The sequence below is a fragment of the Cornus florida genome, unplaced genomic scaffold (assembly GCF_030987335.1).
Source record: "Cornus florida cultivar Cherokee Brave unplaced genomic scaffold, ASM3098733v1 CherokeeBrave_3.0.0_Hap2_Chr07, whole genome shotgun sequence".
Lineage (NCBI taxonomy): Eukaryota > Viridiplantae > Streptophyta > Magnoliopsida > Cornales > Cornaceae > Cornus > Cornus florida.
In genome coordinates this window covers 25,298,057-25,323,940 of record NW_026775577.1, presented here as the reverse complement: position 1 = coordinate 25,323,940, position 25,884 = coordinate 25,298,057, and the positions used below count along the sequence as shown (strand labels likewise).

The window sequence follows — 25,884 nt, the reverse complement described above, 5'->3', positions numbered from 1 at the left end:
TCACAACCCTTCCACACCTACCACCACCACTCCACAGCGCGCTCCACCACACCAACCATGTACCACCACTACACACCCCATCATACCGCCCCACCACCACTGCCACCTCCACCAATGCCTCTCTCTACCTCATACTTTCACAGCCCTCCACACATATCGCGCCGCCGCACGAACCACCAACACTCCACAGTCCATCACATCGCCCCACCACCACTGCCACCTCCACCAACGCCTCTCTCTCTACCCTCTTATGTACCTTCACAGCCCCTACACACCTACCACCACCACCAACACTCACCCCATCACTGATCACACCGCTCGGACGAGGATGGAGAGTGCTCTTTCTGATTCCTCTGGACTTGTTCCTAGAAGAACCACCAAATTACCCTAACTTCCTTCATGACCTCGCTGCCAACGATTGGATTCCGGTGAAGGTGAATGGCTGCGAGATGCGGTGGGTGGGCTCGGAGTGCTCAGATAATATATTCTTTGCCAAATTCATTCCCGCGTTCTAAATCCCTAATGAATGTCACTGTACCCCCACCCCAATCAACACATTGTTGTACGAATCAAATCGGACAATGATCGAAACAACCCCTTGCAGACACTGATTGAATCTGGGTCTCTTGCACAGGGAAAATTTTCCCAAAGAGGCTAACCAGACTACCAATTTCCACATCAATTTTCACATGCTTTCCATCATCATCATAACTTCATTGAAACCAATTAATGCTTGTTTCTTCATTTTTATGCCATTCATTCTCATACTCAACGAAAAGTCCTTGACACAGAGCCTTTTATTGTCACGAGACACGAGATGCCGCCAGACTTCGCCTCGAAACAACAATGGCGTAGTTGTGTATGTATATATAATTATATATATAATATGTTTGATTGAGCCCAATTTAGAGTAAAAACAAATATATAGTTATTAGTGCGGTGTTGGTGGTGGTGGTTGTAGTGATAATGTTGGGTTCTTCTTGAATGGGTGAGGGTAGAGAGAGAGAGTCAGAAAATTTGGGTTTTCGGTGGGAGGATAGAGAAAGAAAATAATAGGGTAAATTTTTTTTTTTTTTCCTGTAAAATAAGGTAATATATTGAAGATGAAACTGTACAAAGGCTGAAGCCCGCATAAGAGCAAAAACAGAGGGAAACTCAGCCCAGAACTACAAAGGTCAACCTATGATTCAGTTGAGAGAAGACAATTACATTCTAAAAAAGCCCTAGAATATTGTTGTCTAAGTCAACAACACAGCCGGTGTGATGAGAGACAGAGGCAGAGCCTCGAAGATTTAGTCCAGCTCAAGTGGCGGCCGGATGAAGGACGAAGGAAGGTCCCAGTCTAGATCAAGCCTCCTCGCAAGAGCAGAGTCATCTAACGGCATCGAGATAAGCCTTTGCTTTATCATAGGGTAATTTTGTAGTTCAAAAATTTTGATATTTCAGATAAAAAATTAATATTTTATTAAAAGGCAATCTCATCTTTTCACACTTTTTAAGGGCAAGTTCGGATCAATTTTTTGACGGTGTGAGTGTTTAAAAATTGACCAATTTCATCTGTCAATAAGACCAACATGATAGGATATGAGTGCAATTAACCCTATAAAAAAATATACCATATTCACACAATAAGTACACAAGTGTTTCTTTGTGTGTGGGCGCATATGTATTTTTTTAACATATCTTTGTACTCACATATACATATATATATATATATATATATATATAAAGTATAAACACACACACTTGTTTATATTGGTGTTTATTTATCATCCATGTTCTAGGAATTGGTAAATTAGCAAGAAAATAAGAAGCAAAATTAAATTTTGTTTGACTTAGTTAATTTTTTAAAATTAGTTTTCAAGAATTCAAAAATAATAATAATATTCTTTCCAAATATATATATATATATATATATATATTACTGCTTCTAATGAAGTGGGGAAAAAAAAAAAAATTAAAACATGTCAACGAAACACATTTTTTGTATTATTTTTATTTTTATTTTTTTGAAATCGCAAAAGTATTCTCAAGTTACTAACAAAACAAAAACTTTAATTTTTGGTACAAAATATTTACAAAAAAATTATATATGATTTTTTCTACGCAGAACAGAAACATCATTGATTGAATTTTTTTTCAGGTTTAGATGGTTTAACTTGACCGATAAGGTGGCGCGTTATTATCGCGGGCCAAAGTATGACGGAAGGGAACTGAAGAAAATAACAGAGGATCTACTTGACAGAATTACTAGAAAAGAGACCCTAAGACCATCTCCAATGCTAAAAGTCATTTACGCATACCAAATCTATATTCTGACAAGTGTTACAGTGTCAAAATGCTACATTTTAGCAATTCTGCTCCAATGGTGCTTTTCATGCAAAATGTTATTTTTTGACAAAACTACCATTCTTTTTTAACTACCATTCCCACCATTCACAAATTACTACATTGCTATATATTTTTGTTTTATTTTTATTGACAACTAAGAAAGATCCAAAGAGAGTAGTACTATAGAAGAGCCAAGGTTTGGCATTAAGCCACTGATTTGTTTGTTTTTCTTTGTATAAACAATAACTCGGCAGGGCAGTTATGTACAATTTGAGAGTTTGAAATGCTTTGTATGTGAGATATTAATTAGTTTTGGCAATTATCGTTGACATAACAAGTCCAAGTTGAGTTGTAATTGTAATACTTGTTTTACGAGTCATCAAGGTCAACAGGGACTGCAGAAATGGAAAGAGGTTTGAACTTACCATAATTGAAGAGTTTGTGAAGAAAAGGGTAAGAACACTACTTTATGAAGGAATATTAAACAAGGTTGAACATTCTACACTTACCATATTGGTCTGAACTTTCCGTAGAATGAAACAAGGCTGAAAGAATTCTAAATTCAAGTCTGCCAACCTTGAACCGGTTCAGCTTCCTTAAACCCATTCAAAATCTCCTGTTTACAATACAATTCAGTTTTTTTTTTTCTGAATAATTTCCCAGTTGGTCTAGAATTGTACCAAATCCTATGCACGAAATTTACCTTATTTTTAAAAGGATTAGGTCATACTATACTCTATATAAACCATGTCATATACATTGATTTATTCACGGATTTTACATTATAATTCTGATATTATTCAAAGCCTTAGGAAGTTTATTTCTCTCAGAAAATCAAAGTTGATTTTTCTGTTGTCTTCCTAGAACATACACTTATTCTCCTAGTTAGGTTAGAGTTGTAGTGTTCGAATCCTGATCGTGATTATATAGTTATATCAACATTGGTCAGACAAAGCAGATCTTCTTCTACATCATTCAGATGATTGAAGAACAGAAGTAAACGCAGTCACACTTTGAAAAGGTTGGAGCATTCGTAGAGTGCTGTCTGATCTACCTACTACTCTTCTCCACATATCAAGTGTTAGCCTAAGATCAAGTTGCTGTTGGACGGGGAGTCGCAAAGCCAGAGGATCGTCAGTTGTCGGTGTGGTGTAGAACAATAGGGTGTGAGCCAGAGTCAAAGTTCGATATACTTTGTTTCAAGCATAGTGGATTGGTTTACTTTGGACTGCACTAGTCCACGAGGTTTTCCCCATAATAGTTGACGTATTTTATCAACTGGGTTTCCTTACTAAAATCCCGGTGTCATCTCTAACTTTATACTTTGTTTTATTTTATCTACATGTGATTAACTATTTTATTGGTAGAATAAGTAAAGTTGGTAACGACACAGATTTGTTTTTCGAAACCTAAAACTTTCTTGTATACATTCCGCTACGTACAACTTACATTGTAGAGAGCCTCAATAATAATGTAACTGCTCACAATTATATTTTTGTGCAAATAATGAGAAAAAAAATGTAGAAAGCCTCAATAATAATAGATCTTAGGTGATGCTCAACCAAGTATTGCAAATTGCTACATCTTGATCCGACGTGAATGCCTTTCCCCGCTTTGTTGATTGTTGAGGGACTTCCATTGATGCTCAACCAAGCATTGCAAAACTAAGGAAAAACCACAAAAAGAGCATTGTTACAAAAAAAACATATGTACCATATTCAGACAAAAATGAGATATCTATATAGCATGAAGAAAATGAAGGAGAACAAAATTTCAGCACTCAGCACATGATAGTGTACGCCCAAACTTCATTTGCCAAAGATCTTTTGCAACATCATAGTTCTATGTAGACTATGCCAAACTAATATGTAGTGCAGCTGAAGTTTTTCTAATCTTGCTTAAAAATTGAGGTAGACACCTGTTTTTTTGCACTAAATAGGGTAGTTAAGTTTCCTGCTATAATTATTTCATCATGGAATGGCTAGCTCCCAGATATAATCTACACATATGAGGTACCTATAGGTTATTTTTATATTCCAAAATAAGAAGTTTTTCACCAATTTATTGTCAAGAAAACACCCTCAACTTTCTAGTCAGTCGTACAACCACCTAAAAAGGGTGAAAAGGTCAAACTGCCAGTTCAAAGAATAGTATGGCTAAACATCAGATATAAATATAATAATGCATTAAGATATATATAATTTTGACAAGCAAGACAATGCATTAGGATATGCAGCTGTATTCAGTTGATTATTGACAATAGGGAGATTTTCAAAAAAAAAAAATGCGTTTGCATTATGTAATGACCCGACCTTTTTCCTCCTTTTTCTTTTTCGCCGATTTTCTTTTTTCGTCTTTTTCCTATTTTGTTTTTTTCCCGTTTATCATTTTTCTTTACATAACCTTACTTGTTGTACTCGGATTTGATTCTGGTTTTGCATGCATTCATGATATTTGATTTCCATGACATTTGTATTTTTACTTTTGTAGAAAATACATTCTAGTTGCTTACTTTTTTATAAAGGACATGGATGCATACTTTATTGTAATTATTCCTTATTTTTTGGGTTTTTGTGTAATTATATAAAATAATTATTTTTCGTCTTGGGGACCATTTTGTAATTTATTTTGGAAGATATTTTGAAATAGGACCTTTTTGTAATTTTTGGAAAATGTGACAAGTGTCACATTCTCATGGAGCCACTTGTTGGCATTGGGGTGGAGTGACTTGGGAGCATAATCTATTAACATTTAGAGGGTGGAGATTCACCCACTTGTTGGCCTAGGATTGGTGCACTTGTTAGTTTAGATGGTTGACAAGTGTAAGCTTAGGATTAAGCCTAGGAAGGAGCCATTGATTTGTGACAAGTGTAAGCTCACAATTAAGCATTGCATTGTGTGTGTGAGAAAGGTAGTGTAAGAACACATAGTGACTGGAGGAATACTAGATCCTCCACTCACCATTTTCACTTTATCCCTTTCATTTTCACTTGTTTTCTAAGAATCCTAACTTAGCCACCATTGAAGGAAAAGCTTGGTTTAGAGCTTTAACCTCACTTTTGGCCTCATTCCATTCACGCTAGACTTAAAACCTTAGAACACAAAAGTTTCCTCTTGTTGTCCTCTTCATTAACCCTAAACTTGTTTTCCATTTTGAGCTTGGTTGCTTGGATTATAAAGATTCAATTCTCTATTGAGGTAGGGGTGGTAGTATGTTTATATTTTAAATGTTTTATAATCCTTGGGGTTTAATATATATTGTGTACATACTTTTAATATGATAGATTTGCATATTATAGGAGACCCTTACTTCTTGACTCAGTGTTTATTGATTTAAGCATGTATGATATGTATAAACCATGTGTAGAATGATTATATAATTTAGTAGTATACTAAATTCTAGTATTTTCACATGTGTAGTGATATAGAACTCTTATAAAATTATTAATGTTATATACAATTCCTATTGACTTGAATTGCAATATTTATGGTGGTGATAATTCTTTGATCTTGTTGATGACAATTGTGATTATTTTAGAAACTATATACTATAATGTTGTAATCTAGTATATATAGCTTATTGTTGAGGCATGATTTAAATTGATAAGTTGGTAGTATTGTATTGTACAAAATATCATGATGAGTACTTGTCATTTGGTATGCCATTTTAGACTTGGAACCCTAAGACATAGTTTGTGTGGTTTCAAAATACTTGTGCATGGAAGGTGGCTTATATGCCTTAATTATAGTGTTTGAGTTTTGAGCTTGATTGTGATTTTGGATTATCTTGGGACATTGTTACAAGTGATATGGCTAGAGTTTGGCTCTAGTGAGGGAGGTATGAGTTCTCCTCAATTAAGATAGTGTGCACTAGGGTGGTCTTCCCAGCAGGTTAATGCCCGGAATAACCATTTTGATCTTGGTTTAGTCCAAGACGTGATGTCCAAGTATTACACTAATTGATTTCGCATTAAATTCCAAGTTAACAACCAATGCTTAATTGTAACTTGTGATTTTTGTTATTGGCGAATTAATGTTGTTAAGTACATTAATATTGATATGTGTTGCTAAGGAATATTCAAGTTTGCTTAAGATGATCCCTTAACACACCTTGAACATAGACGTTAAGTGAAATGCTCCCTTATATTCGTCTATATTGATCTTGTAATGATATTGAAACTTTAGGGTATACGCATATGCTTCTTCCTACGAGTAACTTGATTACTCACCCTAATGGTTTGGGTTATTTTTCAGGTAAAGAGACTATGTTCTTGGATGTTCATCATCCTTGAAGGCTAATGAGCAATTTGGAACATTTTTGTATATTGACATGCAAGTGTTTAGCATGCTTTACTTTTGATGTTATATTTTTGCATACCATGGATATATGGTATTTTTGAAGCTAATGTAGTTACCTTGATGCGTAATGATACCTAAACACTTACTTTTGATATTACAAACATGTATGTAAAGAGGCCAAGGGCCAAGCATGTTTACTTTAGCACTTGTGTTCATTTGGTACTAACTTTTGCTATAAAAATGTACTTTTACCAATTTTGGAGGTTTGGTGTATGAAAATCTTATAATGAACATGTATGAGGCTAGGAGCCATTGTTTTACATTCAAATATGCATATGAAATTTGTTGACATGTTCACATACTCAAATCTCATTGAAAATCATATATAAACTTTCATTTTTGATCCATTACATGAGTGGATTTGAAGCATGGGTTGAACCTTAACACCTTTGGCATGTAGCAGGTCATATAGCAGCATTTCGAGGTGTTTCGGTCAACCAAACTCTATTTCGGTTCACCGATAGCTTTTGGTAGCTTCATTGTACAATAATTCATTAATCCCAGTAGCCATTTTTAATTTTCAGGGCCATTTCGGTCGACCGATGGCTTATTTCGGTCGACCGATGGTTCAATTCGGTCTACCAAACCAAACTCACTTTAAAAATTAAGATTCCAGTAAGTCTCTATGAGTTTCAGTCGACCAAAACTCTATTTCGGTCGACCGAAATAGCTTGAACATGCACAACTTCTCTTTTGGGTTTAAGCACTGAAGTTCCAACTTCAAAATGGCATAACTGCTTCATTTCTAACCTAAATGGGGTGATTCTTGTGCCTAAACTCAAGGATTTTGAGTCAAATTTCCAATGGTACCTATTCCATTCTTAGATTCCAATCACAGTGGGAGTTATTCATGTTTTAGTGAGGTAATTTCAGTTTTCGCTTAAACAGGGAAAGGACATTTTGTGGGTTTCTTATCCAAAGTTCTTAGACCTTCTTGGAATGTTATGAAATGATTAGACTAGGTTGTATTCACCTTTTTTTGACATGTTTAGGGTCAAATTTCTCTTTTTAATTGTGATTGACCATTTTGCCCTCCATTAACGGATTTTGCCCGTTTTAACTCTAGTTTCCTCTTTCGCTCTCCTTAAGTTCTGTGACATCATGGAATGTCACATTGGTGCCTTAGAGATGATTTATATCTCAAAGGACTATGGTTTCATCTTTTGTTTCCGCATTTTGGATCCGTTATTGAGTCAACTTCCGGGTCATCACTGACGCACCGGGTTAAAAAACCTGAGTCACGACAAGTTGTATCAGAGCTCCTAGGTTTGAACACCTTAGGACGACGGGTTTTGGGTGCATATCATGCTTTTGTGGATCTACTTTGATGTATTCACATGCTTTTGATAACATGTTTTGGCTTTGTAACATGTTTATGTGTTTCGTTATAACACGCTTGGTAGTATGACATGTCTTTAGGCTTATATGCTTATATGTTTAAAAGCATCTTGTTTGACATGTATGCTTATTTGCTTAAGTGCTTAACTGTTTACACAGCTTTCTTTGATTGTTTTAGCATGGCTGCATGTTACATACCATGTCTTGCTTTGTGTTTCGTGCATTCATAGTGTGAGTTGCACTCAGTCATAATAACTTGTGTTATTGTTGACCTCTTTCCTTATGTTCGTTTAGCATCATGGTTAGGACGCGAGGAGAGTCTTCACGTCAGAATGGAGGGGATGAGCAAGTGGAGGACACCAAGCTTATCGAGAACCTTCCTAAGAAGTCGAGAGTTCGTGCGCGAAGAGTGGCATTTGGGATTGCTAAATCCATTCAGGAGTTGATTTGCCGACAGGTGGAGGGGATACAGATCCGAGCACCAGCACCAGCACCGGCACTAGTAGTCTTTGAGGCTTCTAAAGTATCTTAAGGGACTTCGAGATGGCTTGCAGCTTGAGGTCAGGCCACAATCTCTACTCTCAGACTTAAGGACTTATGATGAGATGATTCTGCGGGCTGTACTCATCGGGGCAGAGGCTTTAGATGCAGTACGGGTTAAGGAGTCTAGGAAGCGATGTGAGGATGAAGCTTCATCTTTAGGGGTGCAGGCAAAGACGGCCAAAGTTGGGGACGTTGCTTGTTCACAGGGACCATCACAGCAAATTCGTCCTACGACCACAGTTCCTTTGACTGCGGGGTCCACTGGTGAGATAGTGTGTCACCATTGCCATCAGCCAGGGCACATCAGGCCTCATTGCCCACAGCTTCAAGCTCAGATCATTCGGCATACAGCTGTTGCTATCAATGAGGTTCACGGAGCTTGCAACTACTGTAAGCAGCAGGGCCACTTTAAGAGGGGGTGTCCATTGCTGCAGGCCAAGGCACGAAATGGTTGTTTCTCTCCTACAGGCGGATGCTTCAGCAAGCACCTTTTCAGTTTGAGGTATATTTCCAGTTTTCAGTTCTTAGGCACGGGTTTTTGTTGACATGGGTGCATCACATTCTTTCATTTCTGCATCATTTGCACATTCATTAGGTCTGGAAGTCACACTTCGGGACAATCTTCTTTGTGTTGACACACCAGCTGGGGGTCCAGTGTCTTTGGATCGTGTTTGTCGGGGTTGTGCTATTGAGATAGCTGGGCAGACCTTAGAGTTCGATTTCGTTGTTCTCGACATGACGGGTTTTGACGTCATTCTCGGGATGGATTAGTTGTCATTCTTTCGGGTTACGATTAATTGCTTCCGCGGGAGGGTGTCCATTTGCACTCCCAAGGGAGATTGTTTCCATTTTGTGGGAGATCGGAGCGATTCCCACCCGGCGATAGTTTTCAGCATTGGTGACTGGAGTCACCACAGATCCTACTTGGCTAGTTTACTAGTTGACGAGGATAGCAGTTTGGGCCGTGTTCTTTCGGCAGTTGTTGAGGATTTTGTTAATGTCTTTCCAGAGGAACTGACAGGGTTACCTCATTTAAGGGAAGTTATTTTTGCATTGATGTCATTCCCGGTACAGCGCCTATCTCTATGGCATCGTACCGTATGGCACCGGTAGAGCTTGATGAGCTAAAGGGCCAGTTGGATGATTTGAAAGCTAAAGGCTTTATTCGTCCTAGTGCTTCACCATGGGGAGCACCAGTTCTTTTTGCGAAGAAGAATGATGGGTCTTTGAGACTTTGCATCGATTATCGCAAGTTGAATCACGCTACAATCAAGAACAGGTATCCTTTACCTAGGATTATGACTTGTTTGATCAGTTGAAAGAAGCGACATACTTTTCGAAGATTGGTTTGAGATCAGGTTACTATCAGTTAAGGGTTAAGGATGAGGATATATCCAAGACCGCTTTTCGCACACGGTATGGCCATTATGAGTTTCTGGTGATGCCATTTGGTTTGACCAATGCTCCAGCAGCTTTTATGGATTTGATGAGCCATGTATTCAGTGACTATCTTGACAGATTTGTGGTGGTGTTCGTTGATGACATTCTGGTATACTCGGCTTTGGTAAAAGAGCATGAGTGTCATTTGAGGACAGTGTTACAAATCCTTAGGGATAACCAGTTGTATGCTAAGTTCTACTCTAGTGGTGGTTGTTGTGGTGTGGTTTAGGTGTGGTTGTGGTGGTGTCTAGGGCTACCGGAAGTGAAGTTCCTTGGACACATCGTGTCAAGGAGCGGTGTTGCAGTGGATCCGTCGAAGATTGAGTCTGTGATGGATTGGGAACGTCCGAAGACAGTGTTTGAGGTTCGGAGCTTTCTTGGCCTAGCAGGCTATTACAAGAGGTTTGTTTGGGATTTCTCTCGTTTAGCGGCACCTATGACTCGACTTATTCGCAAGGGAGTCAAGTTCATATGGAATGAGGCTTGTGATTTTGCTTTTCAAGAGTTGAAGGTCAGATTGGCATCGGCTCCAGTTTTGATCATACTTGAACGTGGTTTGGGTTATGTGATCTATTGTGATGCTTCGCGAGAAGGATTGAGTTGTGTCTTGATGCAGACAGAACAGGTGGTTGCTTATGGGTCTCGACAGTTAAAGACTCATGAGTTGAACTATCCGACATATGATTTGGAATTGGCAGCAGTTATCTTTGCCCTGAAAGGGTGGAGACATTATTTGTACAGGGAGAACTTCGAGGTTTTCTCCGATCACAAGAGTCTCAAGTATCTCTTCTCTCAGAAGGATTTGAATTTGAGACAGCGCAGATAGGTTGAGTTCATGGAGGACTACGACTTTGAGTTACAGTATCATCCAGGGAAGGCCAATGTGGTGGCCGATGCATTGAGTAGGAAGTCACGGGATACTCTTGCTAGCATTTCCATTCACAGATGGAAGATGTTAGAAGAGCTTGCAGATCTTGGTTTATAGTTATATGAGGATGCTACACCGGCTATTTTGTTTACCCTTATGGCTCAATCGGCTTTTGTTAGCAGAGTTATTGAGGCACAGCAGGAGGATGGGGAGATAAAGTCCATCCACGATCGAATTACAGGTGGCGAGAATGTAGAGGGTTGGACCTTACATTCAGACAGTGGTCTCAGGTACAAGGGAACGATGTTTGTTCCCTTGTCTTGTTGTAAAGATGTTCTTCGGGATTTTTACCATTCTCAACTCGCAGTTCATCTAGGTGGTATGAAGATGTATCATAATCTGCGATGACAGTTTTAATGGAAATGCATGAAACGGGATGTTTCTCAGTTCATGGCTAAATGCCTTACTTGTCAGCAAGTGAAGGCAAAGCATCAGAGACTGGCAGGGTTATTGCAACCACTACCAGTAGTAAAGTGAAAGTGGGAGCACATCACTATGGATTTCGTGATGGGACTTCCGAGGTCTCAGGTAGGGAATGATGTCGTTTGGGTCATAGTTGACAGGTTGACTAAGACGGCTCACTTCTTGCCTATGACAGTGACGGACAGTGCAGAGAGACTGAGTGGACTGCATGTGAAGCAGATTGTCAGGCTTCACGGGGTTCCTGTATCTATTGTTTTGGATAAGGATCCGTGGTCGGAACGCACCATCCAGATATTGGAGGATATGCTACGGGCTTACATTTTAAATTTTAGGGGTAGTTGGGAGGACTACTTACCTTTGGTGGAGTTTGCCTATAACAACAGTTACCAGACTAGTATTGGCATTGCACCTTTTGAGGCATTGTACGGCAGACCTTGCAGATTTCCAATTTGTTGGACTGAGGTAGGTGATACAGTCGCCTTGGGTCCCGATATTGTCTTTGAGACTACAGAGAAAATTAAGTTTCGGTCGACAGTGGTTATCTATGGCTCAAAGCAAACAGAGGAGTTATGCTGATAGGAGGAGGAGATCCTTGTCTTTTGAGGTAGATGACCACGTCTTTCTCAAGATTTCTCCACAGAAGGGACTTCTAAGATTTCGACAGACGGGCAAGTTGTCTCCTAGGTTCATTGGACCATTTCAGATTTTGGAGCGCGTCGGTGAAGTTGCTTATCGTTTGGCATTGCCGCCAGACCTGGATAGGATTCACGACGTCTTTCATGTATCTATGTTGAGGAAGTACGAGCCAGATCCATCGCATGTCTTACGGTGGACAGATGTTGTTGTTGATGAGGATGTGACCTACGAGGAGGGTCCAGTCCAGATTCTTGATTCACAGGAGCAAGTCTTGCGAACCAAGACCATTCCGTTGGTTAAGGTCTTGTGGAGACATCATGGCGTTGAGGAGGCTACCTGGGAGCTCGAACAGGAGGTTCGCTCTTGGTATCCCTATTTGTTCTCTCTTTCAGGTACGACTTGATTTCGGGGATGAAATCCTTTTAAGGAAGGTAGGTTGTAATGACCCGGCCTTTTTTCTCCTTTTTCTTTTTCGGCGATTTTCTTTTTTCATCTTTTTCCTATTTCGTTTTTTTCCCGTTTATCATTTTTCCTTACATAACCTCACTTGTTGTACTCGGATTTGATTCCGGTTTTGCATGCATTCATGATATTTGATTTCTATGACATTGTATTTTTACTTTTGTAGAAAATACATTCTAGTTACTTACTTTTTCATAAAGGACATGGATGTATACTTTATTGTAATTATTCCTTATTTTTGGGATTTTTTGTGTAATTACATAAAGTAATTATTTTTCGTCTTGGGGATCATTTTGCAATTTATTTTGGAAGATATTTTAAAAAATAACATTTTTGCAATTTTTGAAAAATATGACAAGTGTCACATTCTCATGGTGCCACTTGTTGGCATTGGGGTGGAGTGACTTGGGAGCACAATCTATTGACATTTGGAGGGTGAAGATTCACTTACTTGTTGGCTTAGGATTGGTGCACTTGTTAGTTTAGACGGTTGACAAGTGTAGGCTTAGGATTAAGACTAGGAAGGAGCCATTGATTTGTGACAAGTGTAGGCTCACAATTAAGTCGTGCATTGTGTGTGTGTGTGTGTGAGGTAGTGTAAGAACACATAGTGAGTGGAGGAATACTAGATCCTCCACTCACCATTTTCACTTTATCCCTTTCATTTTTACTTGTTTTCTAAAAACCCTAATCTAGCCACCATTGAAGGAAAAGCTTGGCTAAAAGCTTTGACCTCACTTTTGGCCTCCTTCCATTCATCCTAGACTTAAAATCTTGGAACGCAAAAGTTTTATCTTGCTCTCCTCTTCATTAACCCTAAACTTGTTTTTCATTTTAAGCTTGGTTGCTTGGATTATAGAGATTCAATTCTATATTGAGGTAGGGGTGGTAGTATGTTTATATTTTAAGTGTTTTATAATCCTTGGGGTTTAATATATATTGTGTACATGCTTTTAATATGATAGATTTGCATATTATAGGAAACCCTCACTTCTTGACTTAGGGTTTATTGATTTAAGCATGTATGATATATATAAACCATGTGTAGAAGGATTATATAACTTAGTAGTATGCTAAATTCTAGTATTTTCACATATGTAGTGACATAGAACTCTTGTAAAATTATTAATGTTATATACAATTCCTATTGACTTGAATTGCTATATTTATGGTAGTAATAATTCTATGATCTTGTTGATGACAATTGTGATTATTTTAGAAGCTATATACTATAATGTTGTAATTTAGTATATATAGCTTATTGTTGAGGTATGATTTAAATTGATAAGTTGGTGGTATTGTATTATACAAAATATCATGATGAGGACTTGTCATTTGGTATGTCATTTTAGACTTGGAACCCTAAGACATGGTTTGTGTGGTTTCAAAATACTTGTGCATGGAAGGTGACTTATATGCCTTAATTATAGTGTTTGAGTTTTGAACTTGATTATGATTTTGGATTATCTTGGGACATTGTTACAAGTGATATGGTTAGAGTTTGGCTCTAATGCGGGAGGTATGAGTTCTCTCCAATTGAGATAGTGCGCACTAGGGTGGTCTTCCCAGCGGGTTAATGCCCGGAATAACCATTTTGATCTTGGTATAGTCCGAGACGTGATGTCCGAGTATTCCGCTAATTGATTTCGCATTAAATTCCAAGTTGACAACCAATACTTAATTGTAACTTGTGATTTTTGTTATTGGCGAATTGATGTTATTAAGTACATTAATATTGATATGTGTTGCTAAGGAATATTTAAGTTAGCTTAAGATGATCCCTTAGAACAACTTGAACATATACGTTAAGTGGAATGTTCCCTTGTATTCGTCTATATTGATCTTATAATGATATTGAAACTTTAGGGTATACGCATATGCTTCCTCCTATGAGCAACTTGATTACTCACCCTAGTGGTTTGAGTTGTTTTTAAGGTAATGAGACTATGTTATTGGATGCTCATCATCCTTGAAGGCTAATGAGCAATTTGGAACATTTTTGTATATTGACATGCAAATGTTTAACATGCTTTACTTTTGATGTTATATTTTTGCATACCACGGATGTATGGTATTTTTTAGGCTAATGTAGCTACCTTGATATGCAATGATACCTAAATACTTACTTTTGATATTACCAGCATGTATGTAAAGAGGTCAAGGGCCAAGCATGTTTACTTTAACACTTATGTTCATTTGGTACCAACTTTTGCTATAAAAATGTACTTTTACCAATTTTGGAGGTTTGGTGTATGAAAATCTTGTAATGAACATGTATGAGGCTAGGAGCCATTGTTTTACATTCAAATATGCATATGAAGTTTGTTGACATGTTCACATACTCAAATCTCATTGAAAATCACATATAAACTTTCATTTTTGATCCATTACATGAGTGGATTCGAAGCATGGGTTGAACCTTAACACCTTTGGCATATAGCAGGTCATATAGCAGCATTTTGAGGTGTTTTGGTCGACCAAAACTCTATTTCGGTCGACCTATACCATTTGGTAGCTTCATTGTACAATAATTCATCAATCCCAGTAGCCATTTTCAGTTTTCAAGGCCATTTCGGTCGACCGATGGTTCAATTCGGTCTACCGAACCAAACTCACTTTAAAAATTAAGATTCCAGTAAGTCTCTGTGAGTTTCGGTCGACCGAAATAGCTTAAACATGCACAACTTCTCTTTTGGGTTTCAGCACTGAAGTTCCAACTTCAAAAGGGCATAACTCCTTCATTTCTAACCCAAATGGGCTGATTCTTGAGCCTAAACTCAAGAATTTTGAGTCAGATTTCCAATGGTACCTATTCCATTCTCAGATTCTAATCACAATGGGAGTTATTCATGTTTTAGTGAGGTAGTATCAGTTTTCGCTTAAACCAGAAAAGGGCATTTTGTGGGATTCTTATCCAAAGTTCTTAGAATCTCTTAGAATGTTTTGCAATGATTAGATTAGGTTGTATTCACCTTGTTTGCCTTGTTTAGAGTCAATTTTCTCTTCTCAATTGTGAATTGACTATTTTGCTCTCCATTAACGGATTTTGCTCGTTTTAACTCTAGTTTTCTCTTTCGCTCTCCTTTAGTTCTGTGACGTCATGGAATGTCACATTGGTGCCTTAAAGATGATTTATATCTCAAAGGATTATGGTTTCATCTTTTGCTTCTGCATTTCGGATCCGTTATTGGGTCAACTTCCTGGTCATCACTGACGCACCGGGTTGAAAATCCTGGGTCACGACACATTGAGTGTTACCATGCATCATATTTTTCAAACATTGAACAGAAATATCAATCTCATTTAAGGTTTTCTAATGAAATATTGTTATATATAATCCATAGAGGTAATTATCTAGTGTTGATCCGACCTACTTTGGGTGCTGAAAGGGATAGAGCGGAAACAAACCAAACCTTTGGCATTATTTTTGCACAAAGTGGATAACCACTTAAAGTTAAACTAGCATTCTCACGATTGTAAGTTTGATATGTAAGACATATATCACGAAATTAAAATCATGAATGATTACTAGCAATTTTTTTTGTGCAACATAAAGACAATATTTTTGTAGAAAGAAAAAAAAGTTCGGAGCTGGAGGGAGATTAGGGGAGAGCAGTTAAATGCATATAAAAGTAGCAGTAGAGTTTACAAAAATTTCTTCAAGATATACAAAGGGTATTACCAAAGTAGTGCCACTAGTGCCTTTTTTCTAAATAGATCGAACTAACAATTATCCATACATAAGATACTTCAAAGTACTTTATATATAAAAAAGACTCCATTAAAGAACCTGAAATTCATCAATCCAATAATTGACTGAAAATATTTGATGAATCAGAAATTCAGAATATTCTAATGTCTTGGGATTAAATTAATGCTCCATTTGATAATTTTGATTACGGAAAAGGAGAAACAGAAGAAATGAAGATATAGTTGAAACTTTAAAAATTTGTGTGATTTCAACCAAGTAGATTCCAGAGATTGAAACAAGAAAAATATATAAAACATGTTTTGGAACTAGTAAAGCAATCCCCTTGATTGAATTGAAGCCTTTGAAGGAGACGGTGGAATCGTGGAGGCCCAATTAGAAACTTTCATGAGAATTCAGAAAGTTTCATTTCTATCTGCAAACCCTTTTCCCTTTTCCCTGCGACATTTACACTGAATAGAGGAAATATTGACTTAAGTTTTAAACATAGATAAAATGGGAAAAAAAAAAAGAAGAAGAAGAAGAAGAAAAGAATCAGAGGAGTTTAAGAGAACTACTAATCCAAACTAATCAGAGGATAGAACTCAACAAACAATTTTTTTTTTTTTAATAAAAAAAAAAAAAATCAACAAATTGAGTTTTAAGACGATACAAAGGCAGGAGTTTCCTATTACCTGTGTTCATAAAAGTCTCTGATAAATCTCATTTGATATAAAAATAATCCCCAAAAAAAATAATAATAAGAAGAAAAAGAAAAAATTAATATATATTCATATATGAGGCAACATGAACAGAAGAAGAGAAGTTAAAGAACACCCAAACTTGTTGTCCTGAAATTACTATTTTCTCAAATCAAAAAGATCACATAATATAGACCCAATTTTTCCATTTAATTGCAGAGACAAAATTGGCAACAAAATTACCGATTTGAGAAGATATATATATATATATATATATACACACACACACACACACACACACACACACACACACACACATATATGAGGATGAGAGGGGAAGAGAAAATACAGATCCGAGAAGAGAGAATTTACGGATCGTTTAAGTGTTGGTCACTGTCGATAATTGCTGATCGTTGCAGATGAGAGGGAGAGAGAGACAATAGGGCAACTCAAAGGGACAGATAGAATGCAGCGAAAGGTATAGAGAAAAGGCTGATAGGATTGAGGGAAAAAGAGATTAAACTACGTCGTATAGAGAAGGGACAGATAGAATGCAACGAAAGGTATAGAGAAAAGGCTGATAGAATTGGCAACTGTTACATTTGAGGGGAAATTTGATAATGTCAAAATTTAAGAGCCCAAATGAGAGTCCATTGGAGAGCCCTTTTTTTACCCCCTCTCATATTTTGAATTTAGCAGCCCAATATCAAAGAGCATTGGAGTTGCTAACAAATGTTAGGGGTGCACACGGTTCGGTTCGGTACGGTTCCTGCTGGAACCGGAACCGGAATCGGTCTCAACGGTTCCTAAAAAATGGAACCGGACCGGAACCATGGACAGTGAACCAAAGCGGAACTGAACCGTAAAAAACGTTTTCGGTTCCATGGAACCGTTGACCAAGCTGACTTTTTCAATATTATTTTAATTTCCCTTAAAATAAAATACAAATACAATAATAAAAATAAAAACATAAATAAACACAAAATATAAAAATATTACATCCCACAAATTCAATTACTACATTAGAATTACCAAAAAAAAAAAAAAAAAAAAAAAAAAAAAAAAAAAAAAAAAAAAAAAACTGAATCAACATTCAACAATCAACAATCCAAGAGCAGAATGAAAATCATCAGCAGCAATCAACATGTAACAGAATGTGGTGAATTTGAAATAATCCATTATGTAGCAGCAGCATCATCAGCAACAACAATGAGTCCTCCATTGTAGAAGCACTAATCTCAATTACCCAAAAAAAAAATTGAATTTTTAGAAGACAGTTACATGAATACCAAATTAATAATTATTTAAATAATTTAAAAAAGAAGAATCACTTGTAGTCTTGTAGAGTACATCCATATACAAAGAAACATAAACTCATGACATGAACACACATCAATCATAACTCACGCATTCAGTATATGGCTCACGGGGTGACTCGCTCTCTTAAGTGCTAAAGTACGGTGGTTCATAACCCTTCTCTACCATTCATATTGTGCCATAAATTACAAAATAAAATACACAATTTGAAAGGAAAAGGTAAATAAAACAACAGAGACCGGAAATATAAAGAAAATCTGTCAGATCTGAAATACCTACCTACCAAACTGAGACCGGAAGCCGAAGATCTTTCAGATCTAAGAAGACAGCGACCACGAATCCACGAATTAGTGAATCAGTGAATCACCGAATTAGAGGCGAGTCGGCGCCACGAGAGTCGCGAGTGTGATCTGATAAGTGACTTTTGAGTTCTGAGACTTGAGATAGTGAGACTATGAGAAGGCCGAGAGGCTGAGACTGAGAGAGTGAGAGGAGAAGAGAGGAGAGGAGCGGCGGAGTGAGGTTTAGGTAAATTTAGGTTTTGAGTTTGTTTTGACTTTGAACTTTGGAGTTTTCATTTTTCAACTTTTGATAGACAAAGTCACAAAACAAAATTTGATAATTGACATCTTATTATTATTTGAGCAGATCTCTTATAACGGCCCACACTCCACACTTCCACAGCCCATAGCAGCACTGTTGGCACAGCCCAATACTTACTTACTTAGTAGTCCACACCCCACAAGTAATATATATATATATATATATATATATATATATATATATATATACATACCAGCTCGGTTCGGTTTTGGAACCGAACCGTGAGTTAGGAACCGGAACCGAAACCGAAACCGAAATTGATATCAACGGTTTCTTATTTTAGAAACCGGAATCGGGACCGTGAGAATCGTAAAATCGATTCCGGTTCAGTTCGGTTTCGGTTCCGATTCCGGTTCCCGGTTCTTTTTGTGCACCCCTAACAAATGTGGTCATACCAACTTTTGACATCAAACTGATGCAGCCAATACCTTCTCTTCCTCCGAGGTATGGAACTTATAACATGGAGCATATTAAATAGTTTATTATTTGATTTTGAAAGCTTATATTAATTAATAGTGTTTTAAGTTTGATTTGTCGACTAAAGTAACTAGTTTTTGAATAACTTGACAGACTCTAGTGGCCGTATGTCACGCTATGAAAGAAATGTCGGCCGAAGGCACAAAAATGGCAGTCCTGTCATTGGGCACTGGTACATCCACGCGTGCAGAATACAGTGCAGCTACAGCCTCCAAGTGGGGTATCTTGAATTGGTTATCTTACTTGTCCAATTCAATTCTTGTCATTCACGGTGATGTTGTTGACGTTCATGTTTCACAAATCTTTGACGCCTACAAATGCCCATAAAACTACCTTCGCATTCAGGTAACAAGGAAAAACACACACACACACACAAATATATATATATATATATATATATATATATATATATTATATTGTTATTAGAAGTGCTCTCTCATAATAAGGTATTCAACTCTTTATTAGCCATTAAATTAAGAGATTTATTAAAAAAATTATTTGACTTTTTACAAATTTTATAAACATTTGAAATAGAAAGTTCATACCCTTTTAATTTTTATGGAATCAAGATCTAGTTCACGAATTTACATTATAAATGCAACAATTTAAAACCGTTAATACAACAATTACATAAATGTGTTACGCCTAAATGTTGTATTTTCAATATATAAATGTCGCATAACCCTTTTTTAAAATTATTGCACGAGTATTGTATTTTGTAATGTAAGGTAGTGCCCGTGATCTTTATGAGAGGATCTGAATTGTTTGTCATTATAGGACACCAACATATTCATGTCAGTGAGAACAATTGTTCCCACGGAATTTTTTTATTATTTTTTATGCCACTGCTCATTTTTTCTTTTTTAGTTATATATGCTTATAAAATTCCATTATTACCTCCTTTGAAATTACTAAAATACCCCTCGTTTGCCTATATATATCTATTGTGGTGATTATCACATACATACATATTAATAGTTTCTTGTATACATATATGGATAGATTGATGATTTGAGGGGTGAGGAATCTTCGGTTGATATTGCAACAAAAAAGAATCTGGCAAAGCTTGTGGTTACTGGAAAGCAGCTATTACAGGAGAAGGTTTCAAGGGTCGATTTGGGAACAGGCAAGTATAGGGAAGTAGCTGGAGAACATACTAATGAAAAAGCTCTCGACATTTTTGCCCGGAAGCTTTCGGAAGAAAGGAAATTCCGCAGAGAGTTTTTAGAGAAGAAACACTCGGAAGAGAATTAAATTCATTTTCAAAGTTGAGTTGATGTTTAGAGATCTCTCTGTGATACACATTATTCCAACAATAAGAAGGGATGATAATTGCTGCACTTGTATCTTATTTTTATGTTTTTTTAATACAAGTTACATAGGGAGAGCATTGGGCATTCCTATCAAATAAAGTGATTAGTGGACTACCACTAGTCCTTATACGGCCTAGTTAGTTTTAATTTGTGTATTGTCTTGCTATGATTAATAATGGAGTATGGATTGATGTATTCAATTTTTTTCCCTTCTATATTGCTATGATCTATTATTGGTCAAGACTGTTTTACAATTCTTTTCGCTTTTGAAGTATTGATTCCTTTAAGGGTGAAAATCACCTCCAGTGAAATAGTGTGCCATTTACTCCATTTTAAAATGAGTCGTTCAGAAATAGCCACGTCACTCATGCTTGGGATGCATAGTAAGAAAATATTGGGATGCATAGTAGGAAAATGTTGGGATGCTCCTTACGAAAATGTTGGGATGCACTTTTACTTACAAAAATGGAGTAAATAGATTACTGTGTAACTAGAGGTGATTCTTATCCATTGATTTGGGTTAAATGGTGTTTCTGATCTATTTTGGGTATGCGAATGGATCTGGGCCGGGTCGGGCATAGTCCAGCAAATCCGACTGACTGGGTTGCTCACCATTGATGAGGTCTATAGTTAAGGCCTGTTTGGTGTAAACGGATCATTCCATAAAGGAAGAATGCCCATCAACTTACAACCTAGGGGCAAGAATGTAAGAAATTAGGGAAAGTGTAAGTTTCTATAAATAGAAGAAATTAGGGAGAGTGTAAGTTTCTATAAATAGAAGTTAGGGAAGGAAAGAAAAATAGATTGTTTGAAGTGTGAAAAAATCTTTTCTTAATATAGAACGGCATTGCATCTTCAAATGCTTGCACTGGTAAACTATGAATTTCATGTTTGGAGGGTGAGGAACAACAAATTTCTTAGAAATAAATCATTACCTACATTGCAAATGTTGAATGTAATCGTGAACTCAGTTCGATTGATGTTCTCGATCAAGAAATGCAGTTGCCCTCACACTGAAACTTTTGCCAATGAATGGAGCCTTCCAAACATGACAGACAAAAAGTTTCAGCGTTGAGACAATATGCTCTTGTTGATGCCTCCCGCCCATGTCTATGACTCTATGGTTATTTGGTAGTTTGGATTAGCAACTATATATGGACCTGAGTTTGAGTGGGCTTGTGTGTTTTCTTTGTCTATTTCTCTTGTTGGGCTTTGCTTGACATGGGATAGTCTCTGTATGGTTCGGCTTGGCCAGGTTCTTAAGGTTATGTTCTTTCTTGGTGGGCTTGCTAGTCCAGTCTGATTTCGGTCGTGGGTATTCCCAAGTATATGATTTTTCTTTCTTTAATGCATACTTATTTATAGGTAAAAAAATTTAATAGTAAAATCTAGAAATTCAGGATAAAAAATTTAAATATCATAAGGTCCAGATGCTCTTACTTCTGTATGCATGAAAATAATTATTTGTCTCGAATTCCTAACCTCATAGTAGGAGAAACCTTGTAAAAATCTTTCAAAAAGCTCTGCCTTTACATCCCCAAATGTTTCAATTAATGTATCTAGCATTCTTTTTGGTTCAGTAATATTGTATCTGGGTTCAAGTAAAGATCATTAATTAGATAAGTAGATTTATCAGCCTCGTAGATTTGTTTCTAACACTAATCAATGTAATTTATATATACTAATGGATATACTATTACTTAATTAATTACTTACAAAAAAAAAAAATTTATTGGTACTTAATCAACATTCAAGTATATTTGAATTCAAACCTTTGTGAAATTAACGGCGTTAAAAGATATAAACATGTGTGCACCCTTAATTCTATGAAGATTATCTCAAACTCAATGCAGAGCTCGTGACAGGTTAGATAGACATTGCTACTCTTTACGGGATCATCAATGTACAAGATGAAGTTCACGCCCACATGAAGTGTGATCCACACAAGCAAAGCAAACCGATCACCCTCCCTCGTACACTAAATCGTCCAGTACACATAAGAGAAACTCGATTCAGGGTTGCTCGACTCTTTGCACTATTCTCAAGTTACACTCTCAAAAGTCAAAATTGTGCATGCATGTGCCCCATTATGTTCAGAAGCACAGTATGGGACTAAATATTGAAAAGCTCCCAAAGTTCATTGTCCAAGACTATATTATTTATGCATCAGAGAGATTCACAAGACTTGCTTTGATGTTACAAACCTGCATTAGTTCCATCCTAAGCTTTTCAAGCCCTTTCCAAGATTACATACAGTTGGGTACATAGATTTCTAGTTCACCACCCTACAATTCTGCCTAATCTGCCCATCTTTCCCTGTAAGCACACCGACGCTGCTTAGCTTCACCATTGATGCTCCGAAATCCCTCGTGAACAAGAAAGGGTACTTGCTGTAATTGAGAACCATTGCAGCAGTCCTATTGTCCCCCATAAGAGCTTGGTCTGACTGCAGAACCCCGGATTTGTTCAAAAGGTTCTTGAAATAGATGTTGTCGAACTTAGCACTAGAAACAGGATCCAATGGAGCCAAGTTCGAGTCCGAAGAATCTTGATTCGGGCACACACTCCTCAAGCTGCTCAGAAGCGACGCATCGAGCGTTGGATCAGGATTACCCGATCCATCGAAATCAAAGAGCCTTGGCTTGAATGTGAAGCACTGAGCAAAGCCTATAGTGTGTGCACCTGTAAATAGCATATGGAAAAAGTCAGAACTGCTATTACATTAGATATTGAGTTCAAAGAATTAACTGACATTGTAATTTAATTATTTTCTTTTTTGTTGGCTAGCTATTATAATTCTGTTATTGATTCAGAATTCTAAAAATACAACAGAACTTTTGGACAATTAATTAATTAAGTTGATACTAAATATTTGGAAATTCAGAAAATTTCAATTTGTATATAAACAAAGAGAAAACAGACCCTTGACCTCGAATAAGCTAGCTAACAATATCATTATGTGTTTAACTATGCCATTGTTCATTAGTCCAAGCAAACATGAACCTCCATGCACATTGAATCGTTGATAGAAACAGGTCAGTTGCACATTTTACATAGCAATATAGGTAGGTTAAAACGTTCAAAATTAAATTTTAATAATCAGAAAAGTACAAAAAGAAAAAAAAAAAAAAAAAAAAAAGGGGGATTACAATTAAACAAAATTGTTTTCATAAGGTCGACCAAAATAGACCATGTATGGAGTAGGATGCATACCTGAGAGCACAACCACATCATTCATGTCAAGACCCTTTGAAGCAAACTTTGCAGTAATGTTTGCCAAGGGCTCAAAAGGCGATGGGAGCTCTGTGTTAGCCGCACTCTCACTCGTAGTTAAGCCATCTCGACGTCCCAAGGGCACTGACCAATAAGGCCCTCCTTGCTAAAAATTACATAGCAAAAATATAAACATTATCTACAGAAAGGAAAATACAAATTCTCTTTTTTTTTTTTTTTTTTTGAAGTGATATTTTTATAACTATTTGTATACATTGATCATAAGACTTAAATTGTGTTTAATTTTTAAAAGTAGAATATGGTAGAGAAGATTCCTACAAGAAAGACACCCTCTCTTGCTGCAAGAGCTAATATATCAGCACAAGAAACAGTTGATGGGCAAGCTTTCTCCACATTAGCCTTTATGGCATCAATGACTTCGAAACCTCTGGCTGAATTCATGTTCGGCAATGCATTCTTCTCCCCACCATCTAGTAATACCGACCCTTCACACCCCTATGCGCAAGCATTATAAATGGGAAAGAAGAACACGAAGAAAAAAAAACAATTAGTTCTGCCAAAAAATAAAAAATTCATAAATTAAAATTACTATTCGTTGTAAGAATATCAGCATCAATATTGAGGACCCTGAGTTTGGTACTGTTTTCTATACGATAATCTACGAAATTTTCACTCTCAAAATTTTCTCAATTGTAAGAACAATCAGCACTAATAAGGGGGGCAACAATTTTCTATAGGATGATCATTTTCCCTTCTTTGAGAATAAACTAATTTTAGAAACAAGTGCTATGCAGTAAGCTGCTACAATTTCCAAACAATAAACAAATAAATAAAAATCAAAAAAAAAAAAAAAAAATTCCCAATTAAAGTTAGAGATGGTTTTTAGGAGGGGCTTTAAGTTTACTACTCTTCTAACTAAATTTTTCTTTTTCATTTTTGTTAAGTGATTGAGGAGGAACAGATTCTATTTTATGGATATTACACATGAACAATGAGAAAATAACCATGTGAGAAAAAACAATTACATTAACGAAACAGTCATGGAATTGCAGGCGCAGGAGAGAGGCGGGCATCCTAGTATCATTCGCTATGGCTGACCAGACACCATATCTGACAATTTTGGTCAGGTTGGGACATGTGTAATCATAAAATTTATAATCAAGTTGACTACACACAAGAGGAACCAGGCAAAACATGAAAGGCAAAGAGAAATTCAAAAATTCATAATGACTTCGACTCATATCTAGAATGTGAACAATAAAATCTAAAATTTTCAACTAGTGTAGCGTGATAAGTAGAAGTGATGAGTGAACAATTTATACAGAGAGCAACCCTAAGGAGATCGAATGCGGCCACTGATCTTAATTATGTTTTTTTTGTTGAGTGGCAGAACCACTAATGGTGTTCCTATCAGATCAGTTTGGTGGAGTTCCACATTTTCTTTGATAGGTGAATGCACAGTCAGCCCCAACACAAGGACAAAATAGGATTTTTGAGTGCCAAGTTGGGGTTTGTCAATAGTGGATGCATATTAAAGCTCAAGTTGAAATGAATCTTCTGAATTATGAAGAAAAAACTGGCTTTCAGTGTGATGTTGTCACACTCTTTTTGACCTAATACCTTCACTTTTCAGATAAGTCAATAGTGCAGGAATTGAAAGCATATGTTTATCTAAACACCTACATCTTTTACTACTTAAGTGGAGCTTTTTGATATTCAGTGTATTTAAAACTACTAAAATGGATTAACTAAAGACTCTAATATAGAACCTGCAATGCAGAAGTAGAAATGTGTGTATATATATATATATATATAGTGAGCACAAACCACCAATTAGAGTGATATGGAGGTGGTGGTGGCTATCTAGTTGACTTAAGAGCTAAACGGACTTCAATTTTTTGTAAAGAAATAATTTAACAATAGCTAGATCTTACTTCAGCTAAAATGATTCTGTTATAGTCCAATTTAAATTTGCAATGCACCAACAATAGCTGCTGCTTTTGATTTGGACTTAACATGGCATGTAAATTGTAAAGGGAGAATGTACACAAATCAACATCCAACACACACACACACACACACACACACACA

At 36.7% G+C, this 25,884-nt stretch overlaps 1 protein-coding gene across 1 annotated transcript; it reads right to left on the bottom strand.

The window, feature by feature from the left end:
• Positions 1-22,678: 22,678 nt before the first annotated feature.
• Positions 22,679-25,122, bottom strand: LOC132266839 (peroxidase 10-like). The gene is made up of 4 exons (XM_059767835.1): positions 24,819-25,122; positions 24,112-24,288; positions 23,773-23,938; positions 22,679-23,241 (listed from the first exon to the last, which is right to left on the bottom strand). Exons 1-4 carry the CDS (start codon positions 25,032-25,034, stop codon positions 22,832-22,834), a joined length of 969 nt encoding a protein of 322 aa, XP_059623818.1. The 5' UTR covers positions 25,035-25,122; the 3' UTR covers positions 22,679-22,831.
• Positions 25,123-25,884: the final 762 nt, after the last annotated feature.

Bases quoted from the DNA above. Each gene is read 5' to 3' on its own strand.
- LOC132266839 (XM_059767835.1), bottom strand. From the start codon at position 25,034: ATGAGTCGAAGTCATTATGAATTTTTGAATTTCTCTTTGCCTTTCATG. The intron at 24,289-24,818 runs GTAATTGTTTTT...GCTTGCGCATAG, and splicing joins TCCATGACTGTTTCGTTAAT to GGGTGTGAAGGGTCGGTATT. The intron at 23,939-24,111 runs GTAGGAATCTTC...TGTAATTTTTAG, and splicing joins CAAGAGAGGGTGTCTTTCTT to CAAGGAGGGCCTTATTGGTC.